The sequence below is a fragment of the Cynocephalus volans genome, chromosome 7, assembly GCF_027409185.1.
Source record: "Cynocephalus volans isolate mCynVol1 chromosome 7, mCynVol1.pri, whole genome shotgun sequence".
In the NCBI taxonomy this organism is placed as follows: domain Eukaryota; kingdom Metazoa; phylum Chordata; class Mammalia; order Dermoptera; family Cynocephalidae; genus Cynocephalus; species Cynocephalus volans.
This window is the reverse complement of record NC_084466.1, coordinates 69,243,557-69,263,533: the sequence shown is the minus strand read 5'-3', so window position 1 is coordinate 69,263,533 and position 19,977 is coordinate 69,243,557. Positions and strand designations below refer to the sequence as shown.

Below are 19,977 nucleotides of genomic sequence, written 5' to 3'. Positions count from 1 at the left end.
TCATTAGGAAGAGCCCAGTTCCTTAATCTGTGCACAGGCAGGGCTGGGACCTATGCATGGTCTACACTGAGAATTACAAGGATGAGCATCAGAGATCTCCTCCCCCACCCCTGCCTCATCCTCTCTTCTTTTTTGTTCCTTACCCTTCTTTTTCATTTCTATCCCCCAGCCCCAATGGCACACTAAACATGTACAGTGAATAGTGCCTGGCTTCCTATGTATTTATGATTTATAGCTGTTCATCTTATTAACTAAGTGGCTTTGCCAGGTAAAATATTAAGGCACCATTGCCATTATGACCTTGTCTTCCATGATCTCATTGGCAGCTGGTGTTGCCATGACAACTTGGTAGCGAAACTGGTATAAGCTTCAGTGGAAGAGGATAATGACACTGGCGTGTGTGTGCGCGCGCGCGTGCGCGGGCGCGTAACAGAATGCAGACTTCCCATCATGTGTATTTTTTGTGCAGGAAGATGTGGATTTCTTAGTCCACACCTTCTGCTTCTCCTTCTAATTTGGTTAAAATTAGCCTCAGGGATCTAAATCAATTGGAAGGAAGCTTTGAAGGATGATTTCTTTGTTTGGCTTTTTGAGTGGCAAATTGGAACCAGGGACACATAGGAAACAGTCTAGAGGCTTTCTACCCATGGGAAATGAAGCAAGCACACCCACTTGGATGCTGCTCTTAAAAGCACTTTGGGCCCAACTTATTTAACATCTTTATGTAATTCTCTTACTGGACTTATAGAAAGTTGGAGCTCGAAGTGGACCAGGACGTCATGTAATCGGACCCTCTTTTTGTTCATGTGGGAAAACTGAGACCCAAAGAGGCTAACTGACTTGCCCTCCATAAGGTATGATACAGGAGGGAAGGTGTGGGATCTGGAATCATACCACCTGGCTACAAATCCTGGCTCTACCATGTATTTCCTGTGACATCAGCCAAGTTGCTTAACCACTCTAAGTATCAGTTTTCTCATCTGTAATATGGGGATAATAGTAAGAGCAACTTTATGGTTCATTGTGAAGATAAAGTGAGAACATCCACAATGCTTGGCACAAATTAAGCCCCAAATAAATTTTATCACTATTACGCCAGGTCACACAGGGAATCAGTGGCAGAAATTGGACTAGAATCAGTTTAGCTGACTCCTATTTAAACTGGAGCTTTTCCCCACGAACCCTAGGCTGCCCTTTGTTTCTTTTTGTTTGTATATGTGTTACTTGTCATCCAAGGGAGAGTGGCAGCTCATTTTGAGACAGAGGTTGGCTTTTCTTAAAACTTCCTATGGAAGTGTGTATAATACATACACTAAACATTTGGTGGATACTTGCTAATTTGAGGCTAAACCTTAGACACTCCATGCACCCATGCATATTTATTAAATGTACCCTGCATGGCTGTAAGCGTAGGGGGAATGATAAAGGAATGAGAAGAAAATTTAAGAAGAGAAATGCTCATTTCTGATCACTTCATATGAAACATCACAACAACCCCATGAGGTGAGTGTATTCATTCCCATTTTACAAATAAAAAAACTAAGACTGGTGTTTATGCAGCACGCCCAGGTTCACATGGCTAATTGGAGAGCTGGGTTTCCATCCACCCTTTTACTTCAAGGGGACACTGACACCGTCAATAGACTTTGTAGTTCAGAACAATTTTTCACCCCCTCTCTGTGAGCCAAAAGCATATTTCCTGAGGTGGTGAGATAGATGTAGAGAAGACTGACACCTTTTCCACCGCCGACACAAAGTGGAGTGTACAAAGCACAGTGTGTAACTTTGGGGATCTAAAACATTCTCCCAGCCAAAACGGACAGGCATTGCAAGGCAACCACCAGGCTGGGTGCTTTTGCAAAATGCCACTTGTTTAAACTTCCTTTCATCACTCTGTCAGGAATAAGAGCAACACAGTGGAACCTCAGACTCCTGTTTAGAGGAGCAAGCTGTTCTGGGGAAATTTATTTCAAAACTTATTCTGAAGTAAAAACACGCCCACTGGGGGGTAAGGGTGGGCAGTGATCCTATGTCCTGGGTAATGAGGCCATTAAAGCAGCTGACCTCCACACATCTTAAGAGTGGGTCAGTCTCTGGGCGAGTTGGGTAAACCAGTACAGAATTAGCCAAGTGACTGCAAGTGAGGGCAGCAGGAAGACCCATCTCTAACGTGGCATTAGGGGTGGAAATCAGACGTGATCAGGGGTGTATGAGTCCTACATTAACAGGGCTCTGAGTGGGGCTGGATACTCTTCTGCTTACACTGCATACTCTCACTACTTGCACTCCATAACCTTTTACTTATACTCTATGTTTATTTGGGCTTGGCCGGGGGAGGTTGACGAAAATTTGGGGGGAGATCAAGGGGACCTCCCTGGCACTGCATGAAGTTGCAGAACTAGCGGCATAAATCTGGACACTGGAGACTGACTTTGATCTACTGGGGCACTGCGTGAACTAACACATGTAGGTATTTAGAAAATGCTAGTTATTACAATAACCCTTATGATAAAACCCATTAGATGGAGAAATCTTTTTCACAGCATAGCCTCATCTGTTTATTCCACATGCTTTTCTACATAACCAGATTCTCGGAGGTGCACTGGGGGGCCATGTTTGCATCCCGGCCATACCCAGCATGACCCAGCACGACCCAGCATGCAGGTATTCCCCAAACGCGTACCGACGCGCGCTTTTAACCCCGAGGTGACTGCGGACCCGAGCACCGCCCGCAGCAGGGCCCGTCCTCCCGCACACGCCCTCTGCGGCTGGGGCGGAGCAGACGGGCCTTCCCCGGAGAGAAACACCCGGAGGCCGCGCCTCTTACATAACCCGGATGGCGTAACCGCGGGCCGCTCCCGGGGGAGGGGACACCGGGAGCGCGGCGCGGGACTCGCGTGCGGCGCGCGCCCCACCATGTTCCTCTACCGCAACGCCGCCTGGTTCGCCAAGGGGTTGCGCGAATACACCAAGTAAGGGGGCCGGGGAGGCCGAGGCGCGCCGCCGGGGGCCGCGGGCGGGGGCGCTGCCGGCTGGGCTGTCACTGGGCCCGCCTCGGCGCGGGCGGGCAGGGCCGGCGGGGGCGCGCCCGCGGCTCCTTCGCCAGCTCCGTGGACGGACAAACCAAGTCTTGAATGACAGCGGCGCCCGCAGTCTAGCAGCCCGCAGGCGGCCGTGGGGGCAGTCGCTGAGGCCCAGCCCTTTGGAGCTCCTGCGCGGGGGTGGTGTCCGAGGGGCGGAGCTGGCTGGCATCCGAGGGGCGGGACTGGCGCCCGAGGAGGCGGGGCTGGCCCCTGGGGGCGAGGCTTGTCGCGCCCGGCAGCTCTGGCGCCTCCGAGCCCCCAGGACGTTACCTCCGAGCCCTACGAGGCACGCTGCGGGAAGTGTCTTCGCGGGGCTGCTTGCGGCGTCAGTCAGGGCTAGTCCTAAATAGCTCGCCTCGACTCCGTCTTAGCACTTTCCTGAGTGTGTTTTTTCCCACGATGAAGATGCGGCACGTGGACCTCTCGCTCCAGCTGGAACTTAGTGAGCAGGGTTCCCGGGCCGGGGTCGGCTGTGCTCACAGTGTGCGCTTGATGAATGGTGCGTGATGGTTTCTCCCGCCTTGCGATCACGCTCCTGTGCCCTGGTCGACCCTCCACCTCATTGTGATTTTAAGGGTGACAGATTCCGGCGGAGAAGAGAAGGAGGTTTTTATGTGAGAATTAATTAGTAGAACCAGTGGTTCTCAACCCTGTCTGCACATCAGAATCACCGGGGGAGGATTAAAAATACCAGTTTCCAGTCCCCAGCGCTAGAGATTCTGATTCAGTGGGGCCTAGACCGGCATGTTATTAAAATCCCGCAGAGGATTCTCTCTCCTGAGAGCCTGCCTCTCCTTGCTCAGTTCCTAAGGCAGCCTGGGCAGATTTCCGTCATACCAGGACACAGGCAGAACTGGGAGAGACTGCTCCCTTCTCTTCACCCCACATCCTCATGGAAGAAGTTCAGACCCTCCTCCGGGACCTGCTTCAGGGAATGTCGGGAGGTGTGGCTGAGCCCGCTTCCCGGTGGTTTCTCAGCCCTGTCCCACTGAATTTAGGCGAATACAGTGGCGGCCTCTTTCTTTCAAAAGGGTGTGTGCTCTGGCAGTGGCCACTATTTACTGGATTTTTCCATGTTAAACAGAATGTAGCATGAATGCTTGAGTCAGCTTCCAACCCCGGGGCGGGCCCGGCCAGGCTTGTAAAAATCTCTCCTGGACTCTTACACCCTCATTTCCCCACCTTAAGGGAAGGTAGAAGTCAAGCCAAGGGGCCCAGGCTTTGGCAAATTGTGTGTGGGGAGTGACAAACTTAGGCTGTGTCCCTGCTGTTGCATTTAGTGAATAGGAGGGAAAGACAACAACCTTATTTTGATTTCGGCGTGAGAGCCAGTATGTAGTTTACAGTGTTTTTCTTGGCACACCAGGATTTTTATAAAGCCTCCCTATTTTGGGCCCCTAGGCAGCAGGATCTAGTCCTTGTTTGCTAAACTTGCCTGGACCTAATAATTTTCTGTTTTGAAAAGATTCCTGGGCCGGCCCGTGGCTCACTTGGGAGAGTGTGGTGCTGATAACACCAAGGCCGTGGGTTTGGATCCCTATAGAGGGATGGCCGGTTGGCTCACTTGGGAGAGTGTGGTGCTGACAACACCAAGTCAAGGGTTAAGATCCCCTTACCAGTCATCTTTAAAAAAAAAAATAAAAAAAATAATAAAAAGATTGCTAATCCCCTGGAAGGTGCCAGTGGGACCTAAGTAAGTACCATATTAGGTAGGTGGGGGTGGGGGATGCCTGTGAGCTTGCCCCCTGGCAATTCCTGTCATCTGGGGTTCAGGAAATACTAAATACAACTGTTCCGTGGGCTTGAATCAAAATCACCTGGAGGGCATGTGAGACCACAGATTCAGGTCCCACCGGAAGTGTCTGACTCAGTAGGCAGAAAAGGCGTTTCTAACAGGTTTCCAGGTGATGCTGATGCTGCTTGTCTGGGGATAACCATTTGAATACCTATGAGGGGTGTTGAATGGAACACATCCTTTGGGTTTGTCACCTACCATCTTGTGACTTTAAACAGGCCACTAATGTCTCTCCATTTGAAAGAGACTGCTGTCAAGAGTTTGTGAAGATAAAATGCCTCCCTAAAAGGGACAGGAGGATACATAAGAACCAAGTCTTATTATTGACAACGGATTGGACCAGGATGGAATTCAAGTGTAGCAGAGGACAAGGGGAGGGTAGGACATGTCCTGCCGGCTAGCCTGGCACCACCACTCGGCAACGCTGTGACCCAGAATTTGAAGAAGAGGTTTAATCCACAGGCCGCCCTCAGCAAACAGTAGTCTCTAATACGGATAAAGGATAAACGTGGTAGCCCTGAGGCTAATGTCTCCTCTAGTACGTGTCCCATAGAAAAGCTTCTCAGCTTCCTGCCCCTGGAGGAAGGGGATCTTCTGGGCCAGTATCCCGCGTGGTCCTGTGGCCTGCTCTTTTTCTGCCTCTGCTGTGGCTCGGGAAGTTCTCACCCACCCCCCACAGTGCCTTTTCCTAGCTAGGCCCCTGTTCACTGATTCAGGGTCCTTTGCTCTTTCTGAGGAACCCCTGGCCTCTGCCAGAAAATCCTTTCACAGTGATCCCAGGACACACCTCCACTTGTAGGAGGAAAAACTCACAGCTTTATCTGTGTTTACTGTTCAAAATTCTCTCAAGGTCCCTACTGATTTGAAGGGACAGGGGGAGGTGGCAAATGAGTTCAAGTTTGAACATAGAAGGTATTGTCATAATAACAGCAACTGCTATTTATTGAGCTCTTACTGTGTTCCAAGTGCTGTGATAAATGCCTAACACACATGATCTCATTTAGGTGCCCAAGAGGAGGCTCTTATCCTCTTTCTGCAGATGAGGAGACAGGAGTTCAGGAAGGTTATGTCAACCCACAAAGTCACACAGCTATTAAGAGGCAGAGCTGTGATTTAAACCCAGGTAGTTCAATCCAAGCCCTTGTTATTGATATTATTTTTAGTTTCAAGTCGACCTTTCAGGAAGGCTTTGAAACAAGAAGTCTTGCTTGCCCCCTAACTGGGCCACTCATAGCAGAAGCAGAGGGTAGGGCATTCTCTGACATTCTCCCTGGATGCTACAGATGGTGGGTACAGGAACATTCTTCTTGTTCTCTTAAATCTGGCTTGTCTGAGACAAGAAGTGATGCCTGCCCTGTGGCAATGACTTCTAAACCAAATCCAAGCTCATAAACATCCTTTGGCTTCTTCCCCAGTATCCAGGGCGTAGGGCAGGAGACCAGCTGTTGGAAGTCTGTGCATAAACACAGCATGTGGGAGGGTTGTGGGCCTCTGGTGGAAGCGTCAGGTTAGAGTCCAGTTCTGTATAGCAGGGGAGAAGTCACTCGGCTCTGTGGGTGAGGGATGCAAGCTCTGAGACCCCAGCCTGCCTGCGTGTAGGGAGTCTGCCCTCAGGGCTGCCTCGTGCCATCCCCCCATTCTGCCTCCACTGCCCTCAGCCAATTTCATAACCAGGAAATACCAGGAAACTAAAGGTAGGAGAGGTCTCTCAAAAGGAAGGGGAGAAACAATGAGGGAACTCAGGGTTGCCTCCATTCGATATGATGCCTTTGTGCAAATTAGAAAAAGCACCTCCTCCTCAATAGGCTTTGAGGTCATCTGCCAGAAAATTGTCATAATGCAGATACAAGTTTCTCATCACTGTGATCTGATGGTACCCCTAGAGGGGTGCAGCACACACCATGTGGCCCTGAAGGAGCCTTGGCTTCCTGCGTGGGTGCAGAGCTCAAATACCTCCACCTTCCTCCTCCTCTATTCCTTACTTGCAAATCTTCCCCCCTTCTCCAGTTAGGTAGGGATCCTTGTCCTGAGATGCCATAAGCATGATGCTAATGGTCTCCTAAGCTTTCCCTCCCAAAATGGGAAAAAAGCAATCTGTCTATCAAAGGTTTGGGGTTTTTTTTGGCCACTTCCCAGCATTAGAGGCAGTCAGAAAAAGATAGTTTGGATCCAGACTGTTGGCATCTACACATTTTCAAAAGTTCAAGAAAATAATGGTCCAGGAAATATTGCTCCTTAGAAGTTGGTGTTTGTGAAACCATGGAGGGAAGCAGGGGCTGAGGGAGGCTGGAGTTGTGGGATGTGTCGGAAGAGGCAGAGTGAGCAGCAATGCCCACCTAGAATCAGGATTTCTCCTTGCAGGGGTTTGTGTTCCCAGCTCCTTACAGCCATTCTTTCCGTGGGTCTGCTGTTTCCAGGAGTGGCTATGAATCTGCATCTAAGGACTTTGTCCCTGATGACTTGGAAGTCCAAGTTCCTGGAAGAGCCTTCTTGGTCACTGGAGGGAACAGTGGCATTGGAAAAGCAACTGCCATTGAAATAGCCAAGCGAGGTGAGCAGCCTGCTAACCCACATGTCCGCTGAGCCCTGTGGCCAGCCCGCAGCTGGTCAACCCTGGGGAGAGTGCCCTGCGTCACAAGCAGGTCAGGAAGTCCCAGACAGTGACCCCATGGTGATGGGCACAGCTGCAGCTTTCTGAGCTGTGTTGAGCTTCAAGCTGGAGGTGGATAGAGAAGTGACTGGGGTCCTTTCCAGGAGAGTCTGGATCCTGCCCACATGTCACAGTGTTTTCTGATTAAGAGCAGTTCAGGACTCAAGCCAACCCTGGTCGTCACTGGTGGAACTTAAAAAACCAAACCAAACCATGGAGACCTCATCTCTACCTCATGTCTTTCCATGAGTCTCTTGGGGAGTTGGGTTGAGTCCACCACAATTTGGTTGTGGGCCCCAGTTAAGAGCCAGTGCCCCCAAAATAACTGGAGAGGGGACTGCATTGAACTTCCTCCTTGCTGGTGTCCGGCCTCCAAGGTTACTTCTTCCCTTCCCTAAACTCAGCCATAAGGAGGCTCTCCAGGTGCCCCATAAACATTCAGTCAGGAGAAGTTTTCTGCAGGGCAAAAGCCAGAATTTCCTGCATAAACTCAACTGTCCCGGGTCACCAAATGGACTGTGGTGACTGGGAAAGTTTGCCGCCTGTCTCCAGATCTCTTGTCCAGGAAAAATTGATGTTCCGGAAGTCTGGGGAATAGCTTGGGAATTCATCACTTTTCAAGATACTGAAGATGTTTCCTTTCTTTCCCCCCCTAAAACAAAGTTAAGCATTTTCGAGGGGAATATTATGTCATTTGGAGCTTTATTTAATTATCTGCCGAGTCAGGGAGAGGATAAACTGCATCTTAGCGACTGAAATCCCTCTGTTGTGTTGTGCAGAGGAGAAGGAGAGGGGCTGGTTTCGTGGTTAGTCTGTAGCCTCCCTTGAAGCAGACTCCTTTTAATAAAGTGGGCTATTTTTAGTGAAGAAGGCAGACTCCATAATGATTGCTTTTAACTGCTGTGGCCAGGGCATCCCCTTTAAATGAACCTTGATTAATTGTGGCATGGCATTTGCTGGAATACTGTGAGGGCCATTTGTGGATTCAACATTCAATACTTAGTGAGTCCCTAGTACCTGTCAGGTCAGTGGTTCTCAACTTTGAACATTAGATCACCTGGGGAGCTTTTAAAACACCCAGGCCTGGGCCCATCATCTGGATCTTTAAACTCCCCAGGTGAGTACAGTGCAGCTGGGGCTGAGACTGGTGTCAGGTGCTGTGCTAAATACTAGGGATGCAGGTGTGGCCAAGACCCACATTTCTTATCCTTGATGTGTTCAGACCCTTAAAAAAAATAGGACATCATTCCAGATGTACAGTCAGTCATCCCAGATGGGCAAGGGAGAAAGTTCCAGTATCACTCTCACTGTTACCCTCGCCACTCTAATTGTGGGGATCATCCACCTAGATTTAAGAGAATAGTCTGTTTCAGGTATTCTTTTTGTGAGCCCACATGCCTTAACTTTTCATTTGGAAAAGCTGGTTTCCATAACTTTGGCTGTAACTCACAGATGGTTTCGTTGAATTCCACCAGGTGGCACAGTTCACCTGGCTTGTCGAGATCCAGAACGAGCTGCAGGTGCCAAAGGGGAGATCATCAGGGAGAGCGGTAACCAGGTGAGCTGCTCTTCGTCCTCCCTCCTGCTGGGGCTTCTGCGGTCAACTGCAAGGCTGGGCTGGACTCCTGCCCGTGTCCTCTGGGCTGGCAATGGCCTGTGTTTGTGCTTCTGCTTTGGAAGCAGCCTCAGCCAAGAGAGCTGGAGACCTGCTTTTGAGTGCTGGGTTTGACCCAGGGTAAGTGGGGCACTGAGGTTTGGCCCCATGGCCCTGGGATGCTGTGAAGCCAGAAGACAGGAGCCAATCCTTGCTGTGGGGAGTACACTGGGCAGTGGCACTGCCAGGTTTTCTATCCCACCGGGAGCCCACGTCAGACACATCAAGGGTGACTTAGTTGCCACCAAGCTATACATTGACCCAGTGACCTTCCAGTAAAGAGGAACAACCCCCAGCATTTTGGTCTTGATGAGAGCCACTTTCTAACGAGCTTTCAGACCAGCTCACCTCTTGTGGTCTTCCAATTCTGAGAGAGTCAAAACCAGGTCTGGCTACATAATTTTTGGGCCTCAGTGCAACTGAAAATGTGGGACCCTGGTGTAAAAGTTATTAAGAATTCCAAGACGGTGAAGGCAGAACTTTGAAGCAAGGTTGGGGCACTTCTGAATGCATCGCCTCTGCAACTGCACAGGCCGGTCACCCGTGAGGCTGGTGGATGGAGAGCCCTGACCCCCACTGCCGATGACCCTCAGTCACCAAGGCCACTCACTGTCACTAAGGAACATCTTCATTCCGTTCCCACCTCTCTCCTGTTAAGCCTTCTTCTCCAGCAGACCCTACAACTGGGAAGCCCGTGGGAGGGGGTTGGGAAGGGACAGGCAGCATCCCTGCCCCGCAACTGCCACTTTGAACCATGGCCAAAGAAAAAAATGCCCCAATCTAGGATGGAATATTTTGCATCAGCTTTGAAATAGCATTTCCAATGCAAGTTGCTGTTCCTTTCCCTTGCTCTCAGACATCACCAGTCTCACCCCATCAGATGCCTTAGAGAGGCTTAGTGCTGGCGACGAGTGTGAGGGTCTCTAAATCTAACTCTAATGTCTGCAAGTGCCGCTGCGATCCACGGGCTGCAGTTCTTGAGACTTTAAGCTGGCTGTCTGCCTGCTGATAACTTCCAGTTGTGCTGCTACAGGATGCAACAAGAATACTAATCTCAGGCCTCGGGCAGGAAGAGGTTTGCCTGGATTCCAGCCTGCTGCGGTTTGGGCCACATTTTTTAAAAAGTGGATTTATATGGAAAAAGATAACAGTATGATCTTGTGTATAATATGGGACCATTCTTATATCTAATTCTGCCATCGTGGGGAGGGATACAGAGCTGAGAGGGCAGCGAGCATGTTCCTGGGGTGGGGAGAGAGGTAGCCCCTTGCCTACGGCCTTCACTCTCTCTCTCTCTCTCTCTCTCACACACACACACACACACACACACAATGGGATCTGAACACACACAGGAAAGCCACTCCTCCTTTGTGTTTATCGGTGGCTTCTGGCACTCAGAGCCCAGAGGGTGCAGGGCTGACGGTGCCCATCTGCTTACACCTGTGTGTGTGGTTTCCCTGACTCAGTGTCTCCTCCCTTTTGGCAAAGAGGCCCCCTGCACAGCTTCATCTGGTCTGCCATTCACAGGAGCCCCCCCACACACACAGCGTGGTATAGGAAGGGGCCAGGCTCGGATCTGAATCCTGCTTCTGTGCTGTCGAGCCATGTCAACTTGGGCTTCCCCACACCTTAGTTTCCTCATCAGAAAATAGGGGCAACATTACTTTATTCACTTTCTAACACAGATTTGAGTGTGAACCCTATGTAGGGCAGTGTACTAGGAGCTGGAGCCACACAGGTGATCAAGACAGTCACAGCCCCTTATGGTCTTGTGTGGGATGTAGGAGATTAACAAGCAATTCCTCTGGTGCATATATTCCTGCCCTGGGCCTGCCTGCTCTGCATCCCAGTGGGGTTGTGTTGGGGCCCCCCGGGTATGTGTTTCTCCGGCTCTTGCACCATCCAGCTACACCAGCTGGGTTTGGCCAATGGCAAGTATGGGAGGAAGATTGGTAGGTGGGAGGAAGGAGGAAACCAGGATATTGGCTTCCCTGGTGATGACTGAATCTCCTCTCTGGTTCTTCCTCTGGTTCCTGAACTCAGGTCCCACTGTGTTCTCCCTTTGTTCCTTGAGCCTAGGGCTGGTAGTAGCTTCCTGTTGTTACTATCTCTGTGTTACTTCACCAATCTCCTTGAGCTATCACCTTCCTTCATCACCTGGGAAACCAGTCCCTACATCCAGTTCCCTCTGTTGAAAGAGGTTACTGTTAGACCCTGGCTGAAATAACACGAGAAAGGCAACAATGTGGATGTTCAGGGTACCCTAAGAATGCATAGTTCCTAATCAATAGGAGGAGCTATTATTATTATTATTATTGGTATTATCTTTATTGTTTATCCTAATATTATTACAGCTCCCAACCTTGCATTCTCTACTTCAGGTTCCCCAGTTCTATTTAATGAGTGTGCAGGCCCTGCTCAGCGGGAGTCGGAAGGCTGCCAGCTCCTAGAAGCAGAAGTGGCGTGAGGTAGAGCAGTGAGGACAGTGGAGGGGCTGGCGCTGGTTGTGTGATTGGGTGGACGTTGAGGAGCAGAAGTTCTTGGACAGGAAGGAGGTTCTGGGTGAGGTATGCAGTCGGCCGGCTGAGTCAGGTGGGCACGGGCAAGCTGGGCACCAGGTGGGACTTAAGGTCACGTGGGAATCTGAGCTTCTTGTACACACTGGCTTGGTAAGATCAGGTGTGTGGATGCATGGACAGGTTAATATCGTGCCAAGTGATCTTTCTGGAGAGGCCATGTGTGACCCAAGCTTGGGGAAAGCCATGCTTGTTATAGAGCAAACTCCCTGCTCACCTGTCCACTTGGCACGATGCTCTCAAAGGGCCTGGGGAGAAAACCAGGGTGCACCTGCTTCCTCGAGCTTGTGACTGCAGTTCATCGCTGCCTTGAGCCTGGATAGAAGGGCACCGAACTTTTGTCTGGCAGTTACCTCCCTGGCCAACATTTAAAAAAAAAACTTTATTTTAGAATAGTTTTAGATGCACAGAAAAGTTGTGAAAATAGTATAGAGAGTTCCTTTCTACCCCATCACCAGTTTTCCCTTCGTTAACATCTTATATTAGCATGGTTCATTTTTTACAACTAATGAACCAATATTGATACAGTATTATCAGCTAAACTTCCACTTCATGCTTTATTCAGATTTCCTCAGCTTTTCCCTAATGTCTTGTTTCTGTTCCCAGATCCCACCTTGGATTCCACATTACATTTTTAGTCATCATGTCTCCTTGGCTCCTCTTGGCTGTGACAGTTTTTCAGACTTCCTAGTTTTTGATGACTTGACAGTTTTGAGGCGTGCTGGTCAGGAATTTAGTAGAATGTCCCTCAATTAAGATTTTTCTGATGTCTTTCTCATGATTAAACTGGAATTATGGGTATTAGAGGGAAAGATCCCACAGGCACAGGTGCCTGGGCCACATTTGAACTCCTGCCATCCCCCTGATGTGGCTGCAGGGTGCTGAAAAAGTGCCTTGTGTCTTGTCGGGGATCGATCCCATCAACATCAGACACCAAGATGAAAGACAAGGTTTTCTACTCTCCAGCTCCCAGGCCAACATGGATTTTCACCTTCTCAAAATGATTGGTTTGGCTTCCAGTGTACTCAGCGTTAATATTAAATACCACCTTGTCCCTACATAGTGATTTCTACTTCAGAGAGCATGTGCACGATCTACATAGGTAGATCTACAGGGCTCCTAGGGCAAGCCTTTTCATTGTGTGGATCTGCAGATTGCGATTTTTACACATGTGCACCAGCTCCCAGTTCTTTCTCCTGGCCACAGCAGACTGCCAGCTTCTTCTGGGTGCTTCCTGGCTTCCTGTTTTGTCCCAGAGGGAGACAAATGATTTCCTTCATTTTTTTTATGATGCTTCATGTCACCAGGCTCCATGGTTCATTTATCTAGAACAGCGATTCTCTCTTCCCTGCTGCCACCTCCTTTTCATTCTGAGACACCTTGGGTGCTCAAGGGGCTTGTGGAATGTTCAAAGCAGAACTGGTTTCAGTTCACTTGAATTTTGTTGTTGTTGTTTTTAACCTGGATTTTATATGGGCGCTACCTGGCACTGTTGGGTGGGAGGGGGAGCGTAGGGTGGCTGTGGATTGGTGTCTGAGGGCAAGGATTGGTGTCTACACTCAGTTTGCAGTGGCTGGTGCAGGCTCCCGAATGACCAGGTATGAATCAGCAGCCTTGTGTCTGCCCTGGCTGGGTGAGGGCTTTCACAGACATTTTTACAGAGCCTAATCTTGTACAGACAATACTTTTCCTGTCCTTTGAAGGTAGAGGAATATTCAGCTGTGCCAGACGTAAGCTGAAGGTTGGTATTCAAGCTGGCTGCAGACTTTCTGAGTCATGGAAGTGCGGGGTTGCTTCTCTTCTCTCATTCTCTGAGCCTTTGTCTCAGGGTGAGAAAACAAGATGTCTCAAGATCAGTAAAAAGAAATTCTGACCACAACTATGGCTCAGTCGATAGTGAAACTGAGGCAGGGCATTGAACTTCTCTGCTTTATCAAGGGAACTGTGGCTGGGGTTCAGATCCTCAGCTGTAGGTTCAGTGCTCAGGAATGTCTGCCTTGGGTTGGTGATAAGTCGCACCCAGCCACGGAAGCTCAGAGAGAACATCCTCACGTTCACTAAAATGTGAGTTTGGATTCATGCGCTGGGTACAGAGGAAAAGGTATAAACAACCAGTGTACATTAATCATCCACCATGTGTATGACCGTGTGTTTTACCGTAAGGGAAAGAGAGGCTTTAGACATCGAGCAGTCTAAGTCTCTTGGGAGAGGTAGCTGTGTTCAGTGATAACCGTAGTGCAGGGCAGAGATTGACAAGCTTCATAAGCAAGGATTGAGGGTCACAGAGGATGCTGTCATCTTACATTTATGATGTACCTAAGATATTGTCTTAAGAGCAAGATATTCACGAAAAACCCTAAATTACTGGCAGCAGGAAACTATGACATATACACATGAGGGTATGTTATATAGCCATTAAAAGAAATAGGGTAGGTTTATGCATAAGGAAAACATCTCCAAGACATATTATTAATCCTACAACTCAATAGGAAAAAAAGCTAATAACCCAATTGAAAAATGGGCTAGGAACTTGAATAGACATCTCTCCAAAGAAGACATATGAATAGCCAACACACATATGAAAAAATGCTCAACATCACTAGTCATCAGGGAAATGCAAATCAAAACCACCATGAGATATCACCTCAGACTTTTCAGGATGGCTATAATAAAAAAAAAAAAAAAAAATCCCCAAAACCAAAAAACAAGTGTTGGTGAGGCTGTGGAGAAATTGGAACCCTTGGACACTGTGGGAATTCAAAATGGTGCAGCCCCGATGGAAAACAGTATGGAGGTTCTTTAAAAAAGTAAAAATAGAACTACCATATGCTCCAGCAGTCACACTTCTGGGTATTTATCCAGAAGAATTGAAATCAGGATCCTGAAGAGCTATTAGCACTCCCGAGTTCACTGAAGCACTGTTCACAATAGCCAAGATGTAGAAACAACCTAAATGCCCATCAGCAGACAAATAAAGAGACTGTGGTATAGACATACAATAAAATATTGTTCACCCTTAAAAAAGAAGGAAATTCTGCAAAATGCAACGATATGGATGAACCTTAAGGACATTATGCTAAGTGAAATAAGCCAGTCACAGAAAGACAAATGACTATGATCTTTCTTACACGAGTATGAAGTATCTAAAACAGTCAAATTCATAGGATCAAAGAGTGGAATGGTGGTTGCCAGGAACTGGGGGAAGAGGAAAGTGGGGACTTACTAATCAATGGGCATAAAGCTTCATTTAGGAAGATGTATAATCTCTAAGACAGCTGCATACATTGTACCTATAGTAACATAATGTACTGTATCCTTAAAATTTTGTTAAAAGGGTAGAACTCATGTTAAGCGTTCTTATCACAATAACATAAAGTTTTTTTAAAAGTGTTGTTACTACAATAAAATAAAAGACATTGTTAAGTGAAAAAGAAGGATGTAGAACAATGTATAGCTGATCCTATTTGTGTGGGAAAAGGATATATATAAATAAAAATATATGTAAATATGTGTGTGTGTATATATATATAGCTTAAAAACATATATTGTGTGTGTATATATAGTATATGCTTAAAATATTTCCAGATGATTCATAAGAAACTGTGAACAATGGTTTCCTTCTGAAGAGTGGGGCTGTTATTTTCCATTTTATATCATTCCAAAGTATTTGATTTTTTAAAACCACGTACCTGTATTCTTTTAATATTAAAAAAAAATGCTAATCTTTTTTAAAAAACGATTTACAACATCTTTTGCTTTCTGATTTAGAACATCTTTCTACACATTGTGGACTTATCTGAGCCCAAGAAAATCTGGAAATTTGTTGAAAATTTCAAGCAGGAACATAAACTCCACGTTCTGGTAAGCTTTGTAAACATAAATATAATACAAATCTCATATTTGAGCATTTTTCGTCTGTATGGGTGTGGATGGATGTGTATGTGTGTGTCTTCATGTGAAAATCTTAGTAAGAATCTTTATGGTTGGGCCTGTTTAATCAAGTGTAATCAAGTTCACTCATCGGATTCAAGAGGAGACCCAGCATGTTAGTTAGGTTTGTGGGGAAAGGGAGGGGCCGTCCACTGGGTAAGTATTGAGGGAGGAGGAGTATGTTCCATTTTTCATGTGTATCTATATTCCTGAGTCCTACAGATTTGGGGATTGGTATATTGAAATTAGAAGCTCAGGGAAAAATAAAAAGCTTAGTCCAAAAGAATACCTGCTGCAGACAAGCAAAATCTTTTAGTAACCTCATCAGTGTGAAACTCCAAGGAGACCCTGGGAGGACTCAGGTGGAAAGGTGCCCACTCTACTCTTCCCAGATATTCCACTTTGAGCTAAGCTGCTTTTCTACACAAATAGTTTCCAATGTGCTCCACAGTGTCGCATGGGCCAAGGTCTGGACTTGCACTGTCCGTTATGGCTATGGAGCATTTGAAATGTAGCTAGTCCAAATTGAGATGTGGTGTAAGAGTAAAAATCAGCAGATTTCGGAGACTTAGTGTGAAAAAAAAAATGCTATCTCATTAATACTTTCTACATTGATTGCATGTTAAAATGATACTATTTTGGATATGGTTGACTAAATCAAATATATTACTAAAATTAATTTTACCTGTTTCTTTTTACCTTTTTAATGTGGCTATTAGAAAACTTAAATTAGATATTTATAGTGGACAGTGCTGGTCTGAACAAATTCTCAGAGCACTTTCTTGTGAATTAGGTTGCTTAGTCGAGCCCTCTGAATTGGAGATCTTTGCACATTTCCATGTTTGGCATTTTCCTGGAAGGGGTTTAAAGTGAAGGAACAGTTGAAGAGAATTGTCACTGTCACTTAAATATTGGGAAAGAGCTCAGGGTTGGCAGTGGCGTGGAGGTGTGGAGTTTGGAAAAAGGTCCTTTGGCCCTATTTTTCTTTATTTTGAAACGGGAACTATAATTTCTAGATCAATAATGCAGGTTGCATGGTCAATGAAAGAGAACTCACAGAAGATGGACTTGAAAAAAACTTTGCTACCAATACTCTGGGTAAGTACAAGAAGTTTTCTTGTTTGTTTTTTAGCAAAATAAACATTGACATAGATGGATCACAGAAGGAACAAAAAAAACCCAATTGATCAATGGTTTTTTGGCATGATTATATTTTCTTTAAATTTATCCGCACTTGTAGTAATTTTTCTTTGTAAAACACACTCTGGGGGCTGGCCAGTAGGCTCCCTTGGTTAGAGAGTGGCCCTGGTAGCGCCAAGGTTCAGGGTTTGATCCTTGTACTGGCCTGCCACCAAAAACAGCCCCCCCAAAACAAAAAAAACTACCACACTCTCTTTTTATGTTTCTTATAACATATACCAGTGCCAGAAATACTTAGTATTGTTAAAGCCTTTTTTTCTAGGCTCAAGCCTCACTGTAGACATTATTTTGGAGAAGAGAGCAAGTTCTGCTCAAGTGGAGAGAGCAGATATAAAACTGCAGCCAAGAGAATCCCAGCCAGGGCTGAGGAAGGCGCAACCATTAGACAAGAAGATGGACCGAGAAAGGTGTTTGGCTAGAGCACAGGGTAGCTGGGCTCTGGTTCCTGCTCTGTAATAACAGGCTGAAATCGTTTATGTTGGGCCACTGGTTCTCAAACTGGGGTTCCCAGAGCAGCAACAGCACCTGGGAACGTGGTAGATGTGCATATTCTCAGTCCCCACCCCCAGACCTACTGAATCTGAAACTCTGGGATGAGGCTGAGAGTTAATCTCTTTTAGCAAGCCTTCCAGATGATTCTGATGCACACTGGAGTTTGAGAAGCAATGTACCAGGAACCTCTTTGGATTTTCTTTTTCTTGAACCACCAGGTTTGGGGTAGGTTATCTCGATGCCTTTCAGCTCGGAGATGCAATGAATCTAAGACTCTCTCCAGTACCTATACCCCTTCCATGTAGTAAATTAAGCTTTTAGTGAGGGGTTCTAATTAAGCATTGTCCTAAGGCACAAGGTGGATGGCAGGGGTTCATGGTTGTTGGGGTCATTGATGATGTCCATTAAATAGCAACCTTCTTCCCACCCAAGAACTGAACAAGTTGAGGAGTAAGACTATGGAATAACGAATGACAGCCAGAATATCACCGTTGTTACTGATAAGGCTGGTTGAAGGGCACAGCTCAGTGCGAGATCCAAATGGGTTTCCTAATATTGAACCCCAGAATTAGAAAGACTCACCTACTTCATCACCTAGGACTCTCCTCCTCTCCCACCACAGGAAGAGGAGAAAGGGGGAGCGGAGCTGAGCACGTCCAGTTCATTGTCCCCAAATTTATGAAATTTACTATTGAAAAGTGTTTCTCCTCCCTGGATGGAGGGAGGAAGGGCTGAGCGAGGACAGAATCACCCTAATTATACTCTCTACAGGAAGAAGAAACCTCAGGAGTGGGGAGGAAGCTTTCTCCCCAGTAGTGAGGTTGCATTTCTAAAAACAAATACCTGGAAGCTTGCTATGAAATGGCACAGGTTTAGTACAAAATATTTCCATTGTTGACTTTGTTCCAAATGTGTTATCATTGCCGAAATTACGAAAAGTACCAAAATGTGGGGTCCTGCTGGGTTTTGGCTTGTGTCTCTGTAGGACAGCAAAGACTCCTAGTGTGCCACAGCCGGTCCCCCAGGGACTACTCAGCAGGAGCCCAGCACCAAATGAAAGTGCAGGGCTTCGTGTTCCAAAAGTAAGGATTTCAATACAGCAGCCACAGTGCATTAAACCACATGCAGGGCCCTTCCAAGTGCAGGGCTTTGTGTGACTGCAGACGATCAAGCCAGTTCTGCTGCCCACCCACCCACCTACCATCTGACAAAATTCTGCTGAGTGTTTACTGCGTGCTGGGCACACATGTACATGTACAGATATATATATATATATATATATGTATATCTGTCATTTAACTCTCATGACCACCGTGTGATGGAGGCATATGTTACAGATGGGGAAACTGAGACTGAGAGAAGTTATATAACTTGCTCAAGGTCAAGTGGAAGAGCCAGAATTTGAACCTAAGTCTGACTGGCTCCGCAGCCACGTTCATAAACAGCCCACACTTCCAACAACCCCAGCATCTCCTCCTTCAACCTAGTCACTGTGTTATTGCTCAGGAGTACTGGGAGGGGGGTGACCAGACATGCCAGGGGAGGTCAAGCTGGGGCTGGGAGCACTTCTTAGAGGAGCCCAAAGGTTTGTGGTAAAGATTAGAAGGACCTTTGCATTACTTGAGCGTATGGACAGGCATGATAGACTCTAAAGAGACTGCCTTTTTGATTATACAGCTGGTTATATTATACCTTTGTATGGATCCAGCCTGCTTCTAAGGATCTTGGTATTTCTTTTCCTTTCCTATTTGTGCTAGAAACATTTTATTGATCTTTCCAACCTCTCTGAGAAGCATAATAATTCTTGCGCTTTGATATTTATTTATCCTCCCTCAAGTGAAAGACACAGTACAGTATACAAAGAGCCATGCCAGCCACGGGGGGCAGCTTCCTGTGTCTTTGCTTGAGAGATGAGGAGATACAGAGAGGTTAAAATATTGTCATTCTTAAGCAGGTCCAGGGCCAAATGAAAAACCCAGACCTCTGTCTGAGGCGGGGAAATTGCTGGCTGCTTTTTTAATATGAAACATGTTTTCCCGGCCTGATTATGTAATGTGGGATAAGTTGTTTTCTATTTTCTGAGATTCACTCAGGCCTCCAGAAACATTTGCAATCCCCAGACAAACATCAGTAGTTTCCTGATACTCTGAGGATAGTGCAAACACCCGTATTCACACAATTTATCACCAGATCCTAAGGGTTTGGAAGCTGGCGCATTAGTTAAATGTGAGATACCTTCAGAGACTACGCCTGAGCATGGCTCTTGGTTGAGACATCATAGTATATGAATTGGATGAAGTTTGGAATAACTCCCCTTTACCTTTTGTGGCACAGAGAAATTTTCATGATTTATCCTGTGGGACAACTGAGCTGCTCTGGGTAGGCTGGAGGGGAGATGAATGTGGAGGTGAAGAGATTGCATGAGGCAGATTCTGGTGGTCACTGTTCTCGCCCTGGGTTTTGGGTCTTCTCCAGTTGCAGAGGTTTTGCCCGTCAGTATTCAGTGGCAGTAAGAGTCTGTGGGGAGTGAAGACAGATGAGAGGGAGGCAATGCTGAGCTGAGTGTCCTGCTGGCAGCCTGCCACAGTTCAGCGTTA

The 19,977-nt window shown here is 47.0% G+C and overlaps 1 protein-coding gene across 2 annotated transcripts in view; it reads left to right on the top strand.

Annotated features, from left to right (window-relative positions):
• The first annotated feature begins 2,788 nt into the window (after positions 1-2,788).
• The window catches only part of DHRS12 (dehydrogenase/reductase 12), a 33,310-nt gene continuing 16,121 nt past the window's right edge, over positions 2,789-19,977 (top strand). The window contains exons 1-5 of one of the 2 annotated variants that reach the window (XM_063102875.1): positions 2,789-2,972; positions 7,296-7,429; positions 9,004-9,086; positions 15,527-15,619; positions 16,705-16,786. In XM_063102875.1, the coding sequence (XP_062958945.1) occupies positions 2,917-2,972; positions 7,296-7,429; positions 9,004-9,086; positions 15,527-15,619; positions 16,705-16,786 (448 nt within the window). In that variant the 5' untranslated portion in view covers positions 2,789-2,916. The remainder of the gene's footprint in view (positions 2,973-7,295; positions 7,430-9,003; positions 9,087-15,526; positions 15,620-16,704; positions 16,787-19,977) is intronic. The other variant, XM_063102876.1, reaches the window with a different exon arrangement.